Source organism: Mixophyes fleayi, chromosome 1 (genome assembly GCF_038048845.1).
Source record: "Mixophyes fleayi isolate aMixFle1 chromosome 1, aMixFle1.hap1, whole genome shotgun sequence".
In the NCBI taxonomy this organism is placed as follows: Eukaryota; Metazoa; Chordata; class Amphibia; order Anura; family Limnodynastidae; genus Mixophyes; species Mixophyes fleayi.
The window spans coordinates 715024-735480 of NC_134402.1; the positions used below are offsets into that span (position 1 = coordinate 715024).

Genomic DNA, 20457 nt, shown 5'->3' on the forward strand with positions numbered 1-20457 from the left:
CTGTGGTCACCACCACGTTGCCTGATCTTGGAGTCTCATTCCTCATGAGTCTCTGAAGGTGTTCCTGTATTACTCTTGTATTCAGCGCTGCTGATTCCTGTGGTTTCCAAACCACTTCCACTACTGTGGTTCCATACCACTTCTATCATCAACTGTATCATCATGACTGTTTGCTGATTCCTATCCGCTGCCTCCGTGCACTACAGTCTTCTATACCACTTCAACGTTATTTTATATCAATGTGACTGTTTGCTCATTACTATCCGCTGCCTCAGTGCACTACAGTCTCCTGCTTGCAACTCGCCTGTGTTCAACATCGTGACTGCCAGCTGACTACTATCCGCTGCCTCTGTGCACTACAGTCTCCTGCTTGCAACTCGCCTGTGTTCAACATCGTGACTGCCAGCTGATTACTATCCGCTGCCTCCGTGCACTATTGCCTCATCTCATCTTTGCTGTGACTTCCTCGAGACTGCCGCTTTCATTACCATCTGCTACACTTCGTGATCAACAGCTCCTGCCCTGCGCTGCACTCCTGTTTCCCATCGCTGTTGGTTCCTGTGGTTGCTACTGGTTACCCCCGTGTGCCGCTGAGTCCTGCTGCGGTGGTCAACGCTATCGTCCATCTCCTGCTGATCCACTCTCCACGCCTTCACGTGTTCCACTGGTCTCTACCCTCCTGTCAGCATTGGATTTGTATCTCATCTACTACCCTCTGCTGGATCATCTCCATTCTCCTGGGTCCCCTATGAGTCCAGTTCCACGTGTTGCTGACTCCTGTGGATTCGTGTCCCTGTTGGTCTACTCACCTGTGCGCTGCACCTGCTAGACCGCTGCTTCACCTATCCAGGGACTTCCTATCCAGTCGGCCTCCAGCCGCTCAGGTACCGCTGCAATCCCATCTGACTGCTACTGCTGAACCACGGTATGCATACTTCTCATTGACTGTGCTGTGTATTGCATATCTTGCTGGACTGTGTTTGGTTCTCTCTGGAGTCTGCTGTCCGCTGAGTCTATTGCCATCATTGACTGTGTTATCATTGTGCTGGACTACTTCAAGAGACTTTCTAGATTGCAGACCTGTTCAGTCATTTATATATATATATATATCCATATTGTGCATATTACTGTGGATCGTGTATAAGGTGCCTGTGTATATCCTGTGTTGCAGTCTTCCCCCGTGCACCTCCTCACATATATATTCAGTGGTACAACTTGCTGATGTCAGACCACTGATCCCTGTTTCCGGTATCACCTGTTCCATTATCCTCTCACATAGCAGTGGTACAACTTGCTACCGCAGACCACTGACTACCTGGATACCTCCACTTGGATTCCATTCCTTCACTCAGACAGCGGTACAACTTGCTACCTGCAGACCGCTGACTCTCATCACCTCCTTGTTTCTGTTGGACATTCCTCCTCACTATAGCAGTGGTACAACTTGCTATCGCAGACCACTGACTATCTTCACGTGTCCTTGTCCATACAGTTCCTTGTGTATCATTACCTCATTATTACCAGTGTTGCTAGTCATAGACTTTCCTGAGCATCTCATCGGCCATCATTTCATGTTCCGTGATCACCCAGCTACCAGAGTACCCTATTACCATCTACATTGCTCTGGTAAGCCTACCATCTGGTGATCCCTGGGTAAAGACTCCTAGTGCCCGTGACAATGAGCAGGTGGTACGGTGGTGATCCAAATTTTTTTTAGCAGACAATGACGACCTTTTTAAGGAGGACTGAACTTTCCTCCAAATTACTTTGAGATCAGCAGCTGTGGAACGGATCTCCGGGATACCAGCAGATTTGAGAGAATACAGAAAATTGGACCTGGGATGGAAACCGAAGTTACAGTAGAACGGGGAAGTTTGAGTAGATGAGTGAGATGAGTTATTGTAGGCAAACTCTGCCCAGGGCAGCAAAGAGGACCAGTTGTCATGGAATTCTGAAGTATAACATCGGAGGAACTGTTCAAGGGACTGGTTAACCCTTTCAGTTTGCCCGTTAGACTGAGGGTGGTATGCAGATGACAGACTGATCTTGATTCCGAGAAGGGTACAGAAGGATTTCCAGAATTGTGCTATGAATTGTGAACCACGATCAGAAACAATATCGGAAGGAAGTCCATGGAGACGGAAAATATGTTGGATGAAGAGAATGGCCAGATCTCGAGCGGTAGGAAGCCTGATTAGTGGAATGTAATGTGCCATTTTGCTGAAGCGGTCTACCACGACCCAAATGGTATTGTGTCCCGCAGAGGGTGGCAAATCAACAATAAAGTCCATGGACAAATGTGTCCAAGGTTTTGCAGGAATGGCCAATGGAACCAACTGACCTACCGGGCGAGTCCTGGGAATTTTGTTCCTGGCACAAACCTCACAAGAAAGAATGTGACTTTTGACGTCAGCAGACAAAGATGGCCACCATACAGTGCGGGAAAGGATTTCCAATGTTTTGAAAACTCCAGGATGTCCAGCAGTCTGATTATCGTGTGTTTCAGCAAGGACAGCCTTCCTTAAATGAACTGGGACAAACAAGCATCCTACTGGAGTATTATCAGGAGCTAATCTCTGAAACCTTTGTAGGGCACAACTCAGGTCTTGGGTTAACCCAGCAAGGATCATAGACGAGGGAACAATAGGCTCTGGACTAGTAACCGGAGCATGGTGTGCCAGGAAGCTTCTGGACAGGGCGTCTGCCCGGACATTTTTAGAACCTGGACAGTAGGTGATTACAAAGTTAAAACGGGTGAAAAACAGTGACCAACGAGCCTGCCGGGGGTTCAGTTGTTTGGCCGACTGTATATACTGCAGATTATGATCCGTTATAACAGAGATCTGGTGTGCAGCGCCTTCTAACCAATGTCGCCATTCCTCAAAGGTCCATTTGATTGCCAACAGCTCTCGGTTTCCCACATCATAGTTGGTTTCCGCTGAAGAGAACTGAAGGGAAAAGTAGGCACATGGATGTAAGCGGTGATTATGGAAATCTTTCTGTGACAAGATGGCACCAGCACCGACGTCAGAGGCATCAACTTCAAGAATAAATGGTACCTTAGGATCCGGATGTCTAAGGACCTGAGCAGACACAAAGGCTTTCTTCAGGGTTTCAAATGCAGTTATTGCCTGGAGTGACCAGTTAGCTGGATCGCTTCCTTTGCGAGTCAAAGTGACGATAGGAGCCACAATATCAGCAAAGCCGCAAATAAATCTTCTGTAATAATTGGCGAATCCCAGGAATCTCTGGACCGCCTTGAGGTTATTCGGTTGTACCCAGTCCAGGATTGCTTGGACCTTGGTTGGGTCCATGGAGAATCCTTCCGAGGAGATTATATAACCTAGAAAGGACACTTTCTAAACCTCAAATTCGCATTTTTCAATTTTAGCATAGAGATGGTGTTCTCGCAATTTTTGTAGGACTTGTCTGACATGACCCTGATGTACTGATAATGAATATATGAGGATGTCGTCCAAGTAGACAACAACAAAATGTCCAAGGAACTCACGTAGCACCTCATTAATCAGGTCCTGGAATACTGCAGGCGCGTTACTAAGACCAAACGGCATGACCAGATATTCGTAGTGGCCAGAAAGCATATTGAATGCCGTCTTCCACTCATCACCTGCTCTAATACGTATGAGGTTATATGCACCACGAAAATCGATTTTTGTGAAGATAGTTGCACCTCTTAGTTGATCAAATAGTACGGAGATGAGAGGAAGGGGATAGGTGTTCTTGACTGTGATGAGATTCAGCCCTCGGTAGTCGATACAGGGTCTTAGTCCTCCGTCTTTTTTTTAAACAAAGAAGCAACCCGCTCCTACTGGAGATTTGGATGGCCTGATGAAGCCTTTCTCCAGGTTTTCATCAATGTAATCCTGCATGGATTTGGTCTCTGGACCAGAGAGGGAGTACAAGCGTCCCTTGGGTAACTTAGAACCAGGAATAAGCTCGATGGCACAGTCGAAGTCACGGTGCGGTGGTAAAGTATCAGCAGCCTTTTTGGAGAACATATCCCAGAAGTCATGATATTGTGAGGGAAGCTGCTCCGGAATAGACTGAATCACACAGAGGCAGTGTCAAGCAAGACTGTGTACAATAAGAGCTCCACTGGACAATTTCTCCTTTTACCCAATCCATGACAGGGTTATTGCGGGAAAGCCAAGGGTGGCCCAGGATCAAAGGAACTGACGGACATTCGATAAGGAAGAAGATTATGGACTCTGAATGGAGTGCTCCAATGTTCAATTGTAGTAGCGGGGTCTCCCAAGTAATCTTGCCACCAGGCAATGGACTCCCATCTAAGCCACATACAGTAATGGCAGATTTGAGCTTTACCATCGGAATTCCAGCAGAGCGGGCAAACCCGATGTCAAGGAAGTTGCCCGCAGCTCCACTGTCAATGAAGGCCGACAGGTCCACAGAACCAGCACTGAACGTGAGCTGTGCAGGGATCAATACAGCATTTTTTGGGGAAACAATTTGCAGACCTAGGTGAACTTTCCCCTCATTCCCTAGGCATGCTCTTTTCCCCGCTTATTAGGGCAGGAACGGGAGAAGTGGCCCTTGGTGCCACAATAGAGACATAGGCCTTTTGATCGTCTCCTGTCTCTTTCCTCAGGGGAGAGACAATACGCTCCTAGATGCATAGGCTCCTCACCATCCGTGGTAACAGGAATCAAGGCAGATGGAAGAGAAGATGCCTCCTTCTCAGACTTTCGCTCCTTAATTCTCCTGTCGATTTTAATGGCGAGGTGCATCAGATCCTCCAATGAGGTAGGAGTTGGGTATTGCACCAAAGAATCTTTAATCTGTTCTGACAGGCCTAGGCGAAACTGACTGCGTAAGGCAGGGTCATTCCATCCACTGTCAGGTGACCATCTACGGAATTCAGTGCAGTATTTCTCTGCCGACCGCCGAGCTTGTTTCAAGGCCCGTAGATGAGCCTCAGCGGAGGCCATTCGATCCGGGTCATCATATAGTAGACCTAATGCCTCGAAGAAAGCGGAAATGATAATCCCGACTCTTTGCTGCTCTGAACCGGAGGAGCGGGGTCTCAACCAAAAATAAAGCTTGCAGCTCTCCCTGAAATTCCGGAACAGGGATCTATTTCCGGAGAACCGATCCGGCAAATGCATTTTAGGTTTACAGGTGGAATCTGGAGTGGATTGTGAGGTTTTTGCAACTTCTTCCTGAACGGACAAACACTCAGACAATCCCTGGATCATTTGGTACAGGGACTCAACATGGCCTGCTAGGGCTTGCGCCGGAGATGGTGTAGTTATGCTTCCATCCATTTCAACCTCGTCTCCGATATGTGTTTAGGCCGGTTATAATGTTAGGAACCCCTCCAGCCGGCACAACACAACCCGGAGTCTACTCTGCCAATCAAGTGTTTACTGGAACCCCTGATGGTGGGGACAGACTGGGCCGCAGACTGACAGAGGGTCGTGAAGTGTGTACCGGCTGGGGAGAACCCAGGCAAACGGAGTGAGGTCCAAGCAGAGGTCAAGGGCCGGCAGCATATAGCAATTCCAATTAGCAAGCCGAGGTCAAGGGTCACGTGCAGACAGGAAGATCGGTAAAAAGGCCAGAGGTCAGGGTCACGAGATACACAAGCAAAGTCCAAATCCAGGCAAAAGGTTGTCATGGTGACGGCCAGGACGCCGGAGAGGACAGGAAGCGAGCCGCAGCGGCTGTGAGTACCGCCGCGGCTCGTGACAGTATCAAGGGTACATCACTGGTCACTAAATACTGAATAATAGGAATACAAACAATAGCGATCGCTCAATATGTGATATCAAAACACCATTCTGGAATATATGAATATATATCTCGTAACACAATGTATTGGTATGAACCGCTCACTGCAATCCCGATGTCATAGAAAAAGTAATGAAGGTTTGGCCACACCAATAAAACGAAATAGTAGCAGTCCCATATGGTTTCTTATGATCCGCTCTATGAGACAATACGAGATATCACATCAATAGCTGGTAATAAATGTAAGTGGATAATACCGTTCCTTCACCGACTCCTCGCTCTCTTATAATATATGGAAATGCTGTACAGACCTTGCTTCCAAATATCATCCCATATAGTGGTCTGGACGGTGTAAAAGTCCTCGGAGACAGCGTGTTCCGTTCCGTCTGTTAATGAACAGAAATCGGAGAGCCTGCAGCTCCGGCAGGAGAGCTGATGTTCTTCTGGATCAGAGCCGTATGAACGGTAGTGTCCGTGAACTTTAAATCCAACAGCCGAGGTGTTCAGTAATGAAAGCGGAATCAAAGCCTCCAGAATAGGTGTAGAAACAACAATGAACTTGCATAAATGCAGATAGAGCCCAGTGTGTCCTCTCTCTACCTGACGCGTTTCATCACCTGCGGGTGATCTCATCAGAGGTAATCCTTCCAAGACCTGTCTACCTCAGTATTACACACATTTATAAATAACTCTATTACACAGGGCTATCTCTCACTCTGTATTATACACAGCTATCTCTCTGTATTATATACAGCTATCTCTCACTCTGTACTATAGACAGCTATCTCTCTGTATTATATACAGCTATCTCTCACTCTGTACTATAGACAGCTATCTCTCACTCTGTATTATACACAGCTATCTCTCTGTATTATACACAGCATTCTCTCACTCTGTATTATACACAGCGATCTCTCTGTACTATACACAGCTATCTCTTACTCTGAACTATACACAGCTATCTCTCTGTATTATATACAGCTATCTCTCACTCTGTACTATACACAGCTATCTCTCACTCTGTATTATATACAGCTATCTCTCTGTATTATATACAGCTATCTCTCACTCTGTACTATACACAGCTATCTCTCACTCTGTATTACACACAGCTATCTCTCTCTATTATATACAGCTATCTCTCACTCTGTATTATACACAGCTATCTCTCACTCTGTATTATATACAGCTATCTCTCATTCTGTATTATATACAGCTATCTCTCACTCTGTACTATACACAGCTATCTCTCACTCTGTATTATACACAGCTATCTCTCACTCTGTATTATACACAGCTATCTCTCACTCTGTACTATACACAGCTATCTCTCACTCTGTATTATACACAGCTATCTCTATCTCTGTATTATATACAGCATTCTCTCTGTATTATACACAGCTATCTCTCACTCTGTATTATACACAGCTATCTCTATCTCTGTATTATATACAGCATTCTCTCTGTATTATATACAGCTATCTCTCACTCTGTACTATACACAGCTATCTCTCACTCTGTATTACACACAGCTATCTCTCTCTATTATATACAGCTATCTCTCACTCTGTATTATACACAGCTATCTCTCACTCTGTATTATACACAGCTATCTCTCTGTATTATATACAGCTATCTCTCACTCTGTATTATATACAGCTATCTCTCACTCTGTATTATATACAGCTATCTCTCACTCTGTATTATATACAGCTATCTCTCACTCTGTACTATATACAGCTATCTTTCTGTATTATACACAGCTATCTCTCACTCAGTATTATACACAGCTATCTCTCTGTATTATATACAGCTATCTCTCTGTATTGTATACAGCTATCTCTCTGTATTATACACAGCTATCTCTCACTCAGTATTATACACAGCTATCTCTCTGTATTATATACAGCTATCTCTCTGTATTATACACAGCTATCTCTCACTCTGTATTATATACAGCTATCTCTCATTCTGTATTATATACAGCTATCTCTCACTCTGTACTATACACAGCTATCTCTCACTCTGTATTATACACAGCTATCTCTCACTCTGTATTATACACAGCTATCTCTCACTCTGTACTATACACAGCTATCTCTCACTCTGTATTATACACAGCTATCTCTATCTCTGTATTATATACAGCATTCTCTCTGTATTATACACAGCTATCTCTCACTCTGTATTATATACAGCTATCTCTCTGTATTATATACAGCTATCTCTCTGTATTATACACAGCTATCTCTCACTCTGTACTATATACATCTATCTCTCACTCTGTACTATACACAGCTATCTCTCACTCTGTATTATATATGGCTATCTCTCACTCTGTATTATACACAGCTATCTCTCACTCTGTATTATATACAGCTATCTCTCTGTATTATATACAGCTATCTCTCACTCTGTATTATATACAGCTATCTCTCACTCTGTACTATATACAGCTATCTCTCACTCTGTACTATATACAGCTATCTCTCACTCTGTACTATACACAGTTATCTCTCACTCTGTATTATATACAGCTATCTCTCACTCTGTATTATATACAGCTATCTCTCACTCTGTATTATACACAGCTATCTCTCACTCTGTATTATATACAGCTATCTCTCTGTATTATATACAGCTATCTCTCTGTATTATATACAGCTATCTCTCACTCTGTATTATATACAGCTATCTCTCACTCTGTACTATATACAGCTATCTCTCACTCTGTACTATATACAGCTATCTCTCACTCTGTACTATATACAGCTATCTCTCACTCTGTACTATATACAGCTATCTCTCACTCTGTACTATACACAGTTATCTCTCACTCAGTATTATATACAGCTATCTCTCACTCTGTACTATATACAGCTATCTCTCACTCTGTACTATATACAGCTATCTCTCACTCTGTACTATATACAGCTATCTCTCACTCTGTACTATACACAGTTATCTCTCACTCTGTATTATATACAGCTATCTCTCACTCTGTATTATATACAGCTATCTCTCACTCTATTATATACAGCTATCTCTCACTCTGTATTTATACAGCTATCTCTCACTCTATTATATACAGCTATCTCTCACTCTGTAATACACACAGCTATCTCTCACTCTGTATTATATACAGCTATCTCTCACTCTATTATATACAGCTATCTCTCACTCTGTATTATATACAGCTATCTCTCTGTATTATATACAGCTATCTCTCTGTATTATATACAGCTATCTCTCACTCTATTATATACAGCTATCTCTCACTCTGTAATACATACAGCTATCTCTCACTCTGTATTATACACAGCTATCTCTCACTCTGTATTATATACAGCTATCTCTCTGTATTATATACAGCTATCTCTCACCCTGTATTATATACAGTTATCTCTCTGTATTATACACAGCTATCTCTCACTCTGTATTATATACAGCTATCTCTCTGTATTATACACAGCTATCTCTCACTCTGTATTATATACAGCTATCTCTCACTCTGTATTATACACAGCTATCTCTCACTCTGTATTATACACAGCTATCTCTCACTCTGTACTATACACAGCTATCTCTCACTCTGTATTATACACAGCTATCTCTCACTCTGTATTATACACAGCTATCTCTCTGTATTATACACAGCTATCTCTCACTCTGTACTATACACAGCTATCTCTCACTCTGTACTATACACAGCTATCTCTCACTCTGTATTATACACAGCTATCTCTCACTCTGTATTATACACAGCTATCTCTGTATTATACACAGCTATCTCTCACTCTGTATTATACACAGCTATCTCTCACTCTGTACTATACACAGCTATCTCTCTGTATTATACACAGCTATCTCTCTGTATTATATACAGCTATCTCTCACTCTGTATTATACACAGCTATCTCTCACTCTGTATTATATACAGCTATCTCTCTGTATTATATACAGCTATCTCTCACTCTGTATTATACACAGCTATCTCTCACTCTGTATTATACACAGCTATCTCTGTATTATACACAGCTATCTCTCACTCTGTATTATACACAGCTATCTCTCACTCTGTACTATACACAGCTATCTCTCTGTATTATACACAGCTATCTCTCTGTATTATATACAGCTATCTCTCACTCTGTACTATACACAGCTATCTCTCACTCTGTAATACACACAGCTATCTCTCACTCTGTATTATACACAGCTATCTCTCTGTATTATATACAGCTATCTCTCACTCTGTACTATACACAGTTATCTCTCACTCTGTATTATATACAGCTATCTCTCTGTATTATATACAGCTATCTCTCACTCTGTATTATACACAGCTATCTCTCACTCTGTAATACACAGCTATCTCTCACTCTGTATTATACACAGCTATCTCTCACTCTGTATTATATACAGCTATCTCTCTGTACTATACACAGCTATCTCTCTGTATTATACACAGCTATCTCTCACTCTGTACTATACACAGCTATCTCTCTGTACTATACACAGCTATCTCTCTGTACTATACACAGCTTTCTCTCTGTATTATACACAGCTATCTCTCACTCTGTACTATACACAGCTATCTCTCTGTATTATATACAGCTATCTCTCTGTATTATACACAGCTATCTCTCACTCTGTACTATACACAGCTATCTTTCTGTATTATACACAGCTATCTCTCTGTATTATACACAGCTATCTCTCTGTATTATATACAGCTATCTCTCACTCTGTACTATACACAGTTATCTCTCACTCTTAATTATATACAGCTATCTCTCACTCTATTATATACAGCTATCTCTCTGTATTATACACAGCTATCTCTCACTCTGTATTATACACAGCTATCTCTCACTCTGTACTATATACAGCTATCTCTCACTCTGTACTATACACAGCTATCTCTCACTCTGTATTATATACAGCTATCTCTCACTCTGTAATACACACAGCTATATCTCATTCTGTACTATATACAGCTATCTCTCTGTATTATACACAGTTATCTCTCACTCTGTATTATATACAGCTATCTCTCTGTATTATATACAGCTATTTCTCTGTATTATACACAGCTATCTCTCACTCTTTATTATACACAGCTATCTCTCACTCTTTATTATACACAGCTATCTCTCTGTAATACACAGCTATCTCTCACTCTGTATTATATACAGCTATCTCTCTGTATTATATACAGCTATCTCTCTGTATTATACACAGCTATCTCTCACTCTTTATTATACACAGCTATCTCTCTGTATTATATACAGCTATCTCTCACTCTTTATTATACACAGCTATCTCTCACTCTGTAATACACAGCTATCTCTCACTCTGTATTATATACAGCTATCTCTCTGTACTATACACAGCTATCTCTCTGTATTATACACAGCTATCTCTCACTCTATATTATATACAGATATCTCTCTGTATTATACACAGCTATCTCTCACTATGTATTATATACAGCTATCTCTCTGTATTATATACAGCTATCGCTCACTCTGTACTATACACAGCTATCTCTCTGTACTATACACAGCTATCTCTCTGTATTATACACAGCTATCTCTCACTCTGTACTATACACAGCTATCTCTCTGTACTATACACAGCTATCTCTCTGTATTATACACAGCTATCTCTCACTCTGTACTATACACAGCTATCTCTGTATTATATACAGCTATCTCTCTGTATTATACACAGCTATCTCTCACTCTGTACTATACACAGCTATCTCTCTGTACTATACACAGCTATCTCTCTGTATTATACACAGCTATCTCTCACTCTGTACGATACACAGCTATCACTCTGTATTATATACAGCTATCTCTCTGTATTATACACAGCTATCTCTCTGTATTATACACAGCTATCTCTCACTCTGTACTATACACAGCTATCTCTCTGTATTATACACAGCTATCCCTTATGCCTACACCTGTATCTCGCTCGGGGTTTCCTACTTTATAAAGAATCCACCTCCACTTGTACCTGACCCTAATAAATCCCCGTTCTCTCAGGTTGACCTGATGGTCCCTGTCAGGACCTCCTCCAGCCTGTATATGAAATCTGCCATTTCCGTGGAATTATTTTTGGTTTGTAATGAATATTATTAAATTCCAGAAATACTTTCCCTGCTTGGGTCAGAGCCCTGAGGGAACAATATGTTCTGTCTGACCAGCTGGGAGAAGAACCAACCTCTCATCAAACAGAAACCAACTGACAGAATTATATAATTATTGGTATTATTATTAATTTATTTATAAGGTGCCACTGATACAGAAGCAAGTTACAAATAGATGAGGTAATACATATAAGTAGCACAGATGAGTATGAGCAATGTTATGGGGACTCACACAGAGTGGAGCAAAAGATATGAAAGTATGTACAAGTGAGTCAGACAGTGGACAGACGTGGGACAACATGTAGAGAGGACCCTGGCTACAAGAGCTTACATTCTAGAGGGAGGGGAGTGAGAGACCGTAGGACCAACTGGGAGAAAATGGAGATGGCAGACAAGGAAGAGGAGGTGATGGATAGAATGGTTAGGAGGTGGTAGGATACACAAGCTTGAAAAGAGTTTTGAGTGAGCGTTTGAAGGACTGCAGGTTGGGGGAGAGTCAAGTGAGACGGATTCGGGAGTTCCAAAGAATGGGGGCAGCACGGCAGACGTTTTGGAGGTGAGCATGGGAGGAGGTAATGGGAGGTGAATGGAGGTCAGAGGTGGAGTGGAGTGGTCAGGTAGGTTTGTACCTCAAAACAAGGTGAGAGATACAAGGGGGAGAAGTGTTGGTAAGGGCGGTGTAAGTGAGAGTAAGGAGTTTTAAATGAATTCTGAAACAGGGAGCCAATGAGGGGACTTACTCAGCATTATGTGTGCATTGAAGATCATAAAAGTAAGAGTCAGGAAGGCCAGTGAGTGGGAGGTTGCAATAGTCGAGGCGAGAAATGATGAGTGAATGACCAGGATTTTGGTTACTTCCTGAGACAGGAATGGACAGATTTTAGTGTTGTTACGGAGGAATAAATGGCAGGATTTGGTGAGGAGCTGGATATGAGGGGTAAAGCAAAGTCAAGGGTGACTCCAAGGCTTGGGTGACAGGAGAAAGAGTGATGTTGTCAACCAAGAGGGAGATATTGGGAGGGACAGCAACATTGGCAGGAGGAAAGATGATGAGCTCGGATTTGGAGATGTTGAGTTTGAGGAAGCTCTGTGACATCCAGGAAGTTACAGCAGAGAGACAGCTGGTTACCTGGGTTAGGACAGCAGGAGAGAGGCCAAGGGAGGAAAGATAGACTTGCATGTCATCAGCATAGAGGTGTTATAGGAGGGCAAATGATGGATAAGTTCACCGAGAGAGGTGGTGTAGAGAGAGAAGAGTAGACGGCCAAGAACAGCTAGAAGGGAAATGTCCCAATGATGAAAGTTACAGTGTTTGTTAAATTACAGATTTATATTGAGTTTGAATCCCAATTCTAGATCACTCATTGCTCCCTGTGACCAAAGCTATTCCCTGAATCTAGACATTCAAGCATTGGGGGGCTCCAATAGAAGGAGGAAGAAGGGGGAGTCGGAAGCAGACACACTAACAGAGAAGCCAGGGAGGTAGGAGGCAAACCAGAAAAGAGCTGATTCACGAAGAACTATGGAGTGGAGGGTGCTGAGAAGAGAATGACCGACAGTGTCATACGCAGCGGAGGGGTCGAGGAGTGCGAGAAGGGAGAGAAGTGACCTTTGGACTCCGCTGAGTAAGTCATTTCTTACTTTAGTGAGGCCAGTTTCAGAGGAGTGAAGGGGACGGAAGCCAATAGGTGACATGTAGGACCTTGTAAGCAGATTGGGCTTAATTGATCATAAGCAATGCAAAGACTGTTACCCCCCCTGTGGTAGTGATCAACACCCAGATGGAGTATACGAATGTGCACAGAATACAGCAACATGCGCTCTATATATGGAGCCAAAACCAGTCTCCACGTCTGCCACAAATTCAAAAAAGCATTTGAAATACTGCATCAATCTTAGTGGACATTTGAACAGGTTGGTCTGTGAGGAGCCAATGAGCACTAATCAGGACTAGATTTAACTGGCCCCATGGATTGGAGAGTTATGCTCATGGGCAGCTCATTTATTGCCGGGCTACCCATGAATATAAACCTTTTTCTGTCCCAATAGTAAAGCTTTTAACTCAGTGCTTATTACATAATAATGTCTAGAATCAGGGAATAGCTTTGGTCACAGGGATTCAAACACAATATACAGTAATCTTTAATTTATATTTCATCATAAGGACATTTCCACTTTATCTCTAATACAGGCACAGGTCAGGACACCACTGTTAGGAGATGAATGCAGTGGTTAATGTTATACCCTCTTCCTGATCCTGACCTAGGAGAAATGCTAATTTACGCCTCAAAAAATAGCAATACCTTCGTACCATTGTTGCATTTACAACAATATATCAGGCATGCTACAATAAGTTAACTCTTACCAATTTTGTTTGGGGGAAGGTGGATCCAACCACAGTGGTGTTATGGTGAAGGGTTTATTTTAGTAGAGGGGTATTATAGTAGCGAAATATCATGGTAAAGGCATGTAAAAGTAAAGGGATATTATGGTAAAAAGAATATAATTGAAAAGGATTATTATAGTAAAGGGCTGTTATGGTAAAGGGGTGTTATGGTAAAGGGATGTTATAGTAAAGGGATGTTATGGTAAAGGGCTGCTATAGTAAAGGGATGTTATGGTAAAGGGATGTTATGGTAAAGGGCTGTTATAGTAAAGGGATGTTATGGTAAAGGGATGTTATAGTAAAGGGATGTTATGGTAAAGGGATGTTATGGTAAAGGGATGTTATGGTAAAGGGCTGTTATGGTAAAGGGATGTTATGGTAAAGGGATGTTATGGTAAAGGGGTGTTATAGTAAAGTAATGTTATGGTAAAGGGGTGTTATGGTAAAGGGGTGTTATGGTAAAGGAGTGTTATGGTAAAGTGATGTTATGGTAAAGGGATGTTATGGTAAAGGGATGTTATGGTAAAGGGCTGTTATGGTAAAGTAATGTTATGGTAAAGGGTTGTTATGGTAAAGTAATGTTATGGTAAAGTAATGTTATGATAAAGGGATGTTATGATAAAGGGGTGTTATGGTAAAGGGGTGTTATGGTAAAGTGATGTTATGGTAAAGTGATGTTATGGTAAAGGGGTGTTATGGTAAAGTAATGTTATGGTAAAGGGATGTTATGGTAAAGGGGTGTTATGGTAAAGGGATGTTATGGTAAAGGGTTGTTATGGTAAAGGGATGTTATGGTAAAGGGATGTTATGATAAAGGGGTGTTATGGCAAAGGGATGTTATGGTAAAGTGATGTTATGGTAAAGGGTTGTTATGGTAAAGGGATGTTATGATAAAGGGGTGTTATGGTAAAGGGGTGTTATGGTAAAGTGATGTTATGGTAAAGTGATGTTATGGTAAAGGGGTGTTATGGTAAAGTAATGTTATGGTAAAGGGATGTTATGGTAAAGGGGTGTTATGGTAAAGGGATGTTATGGTAAAGGGTTGTTATGGTAAAGGGATGTTATGGTAAAGGGATGTTATGATAAAGGGGTGTTATGGTAAAGTGATGTTATGGTAAAGGGTTGTTATGGTAAAGGGATGTTATGGTAAAGTGATGTTATGGTAAAGGGTTGTTATGGTAAAGGGATGTTATGATAAAGGGGTGTTATGGTAAAGGGGTGTTATGGTAAAGTGATGTTATGGTAAAGGGTTGTTATGGTAAAGTGATGTTATGGTAAAGGGTTGTTATGGTAAAGGGATGTTATGATAAAGGGGTGTTATGGTAAAGGGGTGTTATGGTAAAGTGATGTTATGGTAAAGGGTTGTTATGGTAAAGGGATGTTATGATAAAGGGGTGTTATGGTAAAGGGGTGTTATGGTAAAGTGATGTTATGGTAAAGTGATGTTATGGTAAAGGGGTGTTATGGTAAAGTAATGTTATGGTAAAGGGATGTTATGGTAAAGGGGTGTTATGGTAAAGGGGTGTTATGGTAAAGGGATGTTATGGTAAAGGGTTGTTATGGTAAAGGGGTGTTATGGTAAAGTAGTGTTATGGTAAAGGGATGTTATGGTAAAAGGATGTTATGGTAAAGGAATGTTATGGCAAAGGGATGTTATGGTAAAGGGATGTTATAGTAAAGGGATGTTATGATAAAGGGGTGTTATGGTAAAGTAATGTTATGGTAAAGGGATGTTATGGTAAAGGGTTGTTATGGTAAAGTAATGTTATGGTAAAGGGATGTTATGGTAAAGGGATGTTATGGTAAAGTGATGTTATGGTAAAGGGTTGTTATGGTAAAGGGATGTTATGATAAAGGGGTGTTATGGTAAAGGGGTGTTATGGTAAAGTGATGTTATGGTAAAGTGATGTTATGGTAAAGGGGTGTTATGGTAAAGTAATGTTATGGTAAAGGGATGTTATGGTAAAGGGGTGTTATGGTAAAGGGGTGTTATGGTAAAGGGATGTTATGGTAAAGGGTTGTTATGGTAAAGGGGTGTTATGGTAAAGTAGTGTTATGGTAAAGGGATGTTATGGTAAAAGGATGTTATGGTAAAGGAATGTTATGGCAAAGGGATGTTATGGTAAAGGGATGTTATAGTAAAGGGATGTTATGATAAAGGGGTGTTATGGTAAAGTAATGTTATGGTAAAGGGATGTTATGGTAAAGGGTTGTTATGGTAAAGTAATGTTATGGTAAAGGGATGTTATGGTAAAGGGATGTTATGATAAAGGGGTGTTATGGTAAAGGGGTGTTATGGTAAAGTGATGTTATGGTAAAGTGATGTTATGGTAAAGGGGTGTTATGGTAAAGTAATGTTATGGTAAAGGGATGTTTTGGTAAAGGGGTGTTATGGTAAAGGGGTGTTATGGTAAAGGGATGTTATGGTAAAGGGTTGTTATGGTAAAGGGGTGTTATGGTAAAGTAATGTTATGGTAAAGGGATGTTATGGTAAAGGGGTGTTATGGTAAAGTAGTGTTATGGTAAAGGGATGTTATGGTAAAAGGTTGTTATGGTAAAGTAATGTTATGGTAAAGGGATGTTATGGTAAAGGGGTGTTATGGTAAAGTAGTGTTATGGTAAAGGGATGTTATGGTAAAGGGATGTTATAGTAAAGGGATGTTATGGTAAAGTAGTGTTATGGTAAAGGGATGTTATGGTAAAGGGGTGTTATGGTAAAGGGATGTTATGGTAAAGGGGTGTTATGGTAAAGGGATGTTACGGCAAAGGGATGTTATGGTAAAGGGATGTTATAGTAAAGGGATGTTATGGTAAAGGGGTGTTATGGTAAAGGGGTGTTATGGTAAAGTAATGTTATGGTAAAGGGATGTTATGGTAAAGGGGTGTTATGGTAAAAAGAATATAATTGAAAAGGATTATTATAGTAAAGGGCTGTTATGGTAAAGGGGTGTTATGGTAAAGGGATGTTATAGTAAAGGGATGTTATGGTAAAGGGCTGCTATAGTAAAGGGATGTTATGGTAAAGGGCTGTTACGGTAAAGGGGTGTTATAGTAAAGGGTTGTTATGGTAAAGTAATGTTATGGTAAATGGATGTTATGGTAAAGGGGTGTTATGGTAAAGTAGTGTTATGGTAAAGGGATGTTATGGTAAAGGGGTGTTATGGTAAAGGGGTGTTATGGTAAAGTGATGTTATGATAAAGGGATGTTATGGTAAAGGGGTGTTATGGTAAAGGGCTGTTATGGTAAAGGGGTGTTACGGTAAAGGGGTGTTATGGTAAAGTGATATTATGGTAAAGTAATTGGGGTGTGGTAATAACATTTCTCCCCAATCCTTATACTCGATGCCTTGGTGTCTTCCTGTTATGTCACCTCCTCCTTCCAAACATTGCCATTAAATGCCCAGTTCTCTCTCTGGATATTACTAAAGCCCTTATCCATTCCCTCCTTATCGTCTCCCCCAGAGAAGCCACAGGGTTCATGCTTTCTGTAAACTTTAAATTAGACCTTGTTAAATTGGATCCTCAGCCGTCTGTCAGACAGATCCACAGCTCACTGACCTGATGCTTTATATAAATTCAAGGTGGAGAAATTGCTTTGGTTAAATCTGGACACGTTTCTGTGTATAAAGCACAGTCATCAGAAGGTATATATTATAAGGAGCGTCCAATTAGTAGTAGTCCCTAATTAGGCAAGTCATCTATCTAAATAAATATATGCAAAATAAATAAAATATTGATTAATTATTCAAATTTAGTTGATCTATGGATCTGGCTTAAGGCACATTATAGAATTGATGTTGGATTAGATAAGATAAATCCAATAATTTAGCTTTTCTTTGGGGCCAGCACAGTGGCTCAGTGGTTAGTACCGCTCAGTACTGGACTCAGGAGCTTGATTCCAAACCATGGACTTATCTGTGTGGAATTGGTGGCTCTATATAAATAAATGCTGATTGTGGCCCGGTCCCCTCACCTCCCACCTGCTGTTACATTGATGTATTAATGGGTATTGTGACAGGATGGACCTCCTATGCCACTGTGTATGAGCTGCAGGGGACCAGCTGGGCTTACCTTGCCACTGCCCCCGTTCTTTATCCCAAATTATGCCCCTCTAAATGCAGTAGGAGGGGCTTGTTGCTGCCACCACTGAACTCTTTTGTCAGCACCACGAACAGATTCCTTCTGGGTAACTGATGCTGCTAGTGTACCCAGTCGCTGGCACACCTGGGCTGGCACACCTGGGCTGGCACACCTGACCTCTTACTATGAGTCAGGGTTGCTGTGGATGTTCCCTTCCCCTGGCCTATCACACTGGCCAGAGCTGGAGGGAGCGGGCAGAGCTTTGATACCGGAAAGTTGGCACCTCAGAACAGCCGGATAACAGATTAGATTGGGTCTAATCTGTAGGTCACAGGAATTACAGCAGGTAAGTAGTCGTCAAAACAGGATCTTGAAGCAGTGATGTTTTATTAGCTCAGGAAGTCCATTTTTTGTTTAAATGGGTAAATAACAGATGTGGACATGTTATATGGAAGACATTTACTAGTGACGTTGTCAAGTCGCATCTCTGCTCTATCCTTACACGTCTAACACAAATAATACTGTCTTAGACTTGGACACCGCTCAAGACGAATCCGACTCAACATACACACATAAAACTGTTATTATTTATGTGGGCCTTAACCTGTGTGCATTCACTGCGCAAATGTGCCCACAAATAAATGAGCCCTGAAGTGTCTACTGATATGAGTGAGTTCTCTGTACAGCGCTGTGGAATTAGTGGTGCTATTTAAATAGATAAATGAGGATGATGACCCCAGGCCAACATGGCCATGTGACTTTTTACCCTTGCAGTATGTCTGGGCCAATATGCAATATGTGTACACACCTCAAGCATCTTCCCTAGTGTCCTTGTTATAGGGTCAGCAGCCTTTGAGCTATGTCCTATGGCTTTGGTAGAAGGGTTAGATAAGGTGCAGGATAGATATGTACAGCTCACAGACATTAAGGAATGTTGTTCTGTTTCTGCCCTCAGGATCGTATATGATGGTGGATCTCTCATCCAGTCTGTGGGTGCTCTGCACACTATCTGCACTTGTTCCAGCCTGGACACAACAAGACCCACAACCCACAAACCGTTCCCCAAATCAGAGCAGCGGCCTGAAATTCCGTCTGGCTGGGTTCCCCCGCAAGCACAATGAGGGCCGGATAGAAGTCTTCTATAATCAAGAGTGGGGCACAATTTGTGATGATGACTTTACAATGGAGAATGCGCATATTCTCTGTCGTCACCTGGGATTTACAGAGGCAACTGGATGGACGCACAGCGCAAAGTATGGCAAAGGAATAGGTAAGCTCTCAATATGTATAAATATGTATCTGGTATAAGTTATAGGACAGGAATAGCCCTGGACCACACCTTGTGTGTGATCCCCTGCAGCTCTACCCTGCCTGCCCGGGACTGGGTGATCCCACCGCTTGCCGCCAAATGTGAGGATACCGGGTCTAACGTAACCTTCTGGACCACACAGCTGGCCTACCCGGTACCTATCCAAGGTTCAAAATCACCCAGGCAAATATCCGAAATAATACAAATAAGTTTATTTAACAAAATGGCAGCACAAAACAGCAATAAATATATTTAAATAATAACTTGCAACAAATAACACTACAGTCTGGCACAGACAACATACAGGGTATAATGAAAACACCTCACCAGTATCCTTGTCACTTTCAGGGACTGCTGTCTATCAATCCAAATTTATCCCCCTCTCTTCTCTAAGGCTACCAGCTCCCCAAGACCTGGAGACATTGATCAGGGCAACGGCAGTACTCCAGGGACAGACTGTTCCTTTCCTGTCAGGGACAGAGATTTATATCTCAACGCCAGCCTGACTTCAGCTATCACTGGGTAGTGAATGTAAGTTTGCTGTCCTCTAGAGCTCTCTTAAGCCCAAAAATGACCTCATCAACAATTTGAGGACCTGCCTGATTCTGTGTTTACATTTTCACTGGTAAACATCCAGTCAAAGGGATAGCAGATGAGTCACTCCTGATTTAATTAGGAACAGGTATTGTTCTGTAGTTATACAGCAGAGTTTATTTAAACAGGAGAGATCACAATACAGACACATTTACATTT

At 41.8% G+C, this 20457-nt stretch overlaps 1 protein-coding gene across 6 annotated transcripts in view; it reads left to right on the forward strand.

Moving 5' to 3' along the window:
- LOXL3 (lysyl oxidase like 3) overlaps window positions 1-20457 on the forward strand; it is a 98904-nt gene that overhangs the window by 15869 nt on the left and 62578 nt on the right. For all 6 annotated transcript variants that reach the window (XM_075178382.1, XM_075178477.1, XM_075178455.1 and 3 more), the window contains exon 2: window positions 19351-19665. In XM_075178382.1, coding sequence (XP_075034483.1) covers window positions 19359-19665 — 307 coding nt within the window. In that variant the 5' untranslated portion in view covers window positions 19351-19358. The remainder of the gene's footprint in view (window positions 1-19350; window positions 19666-20457) is intronic.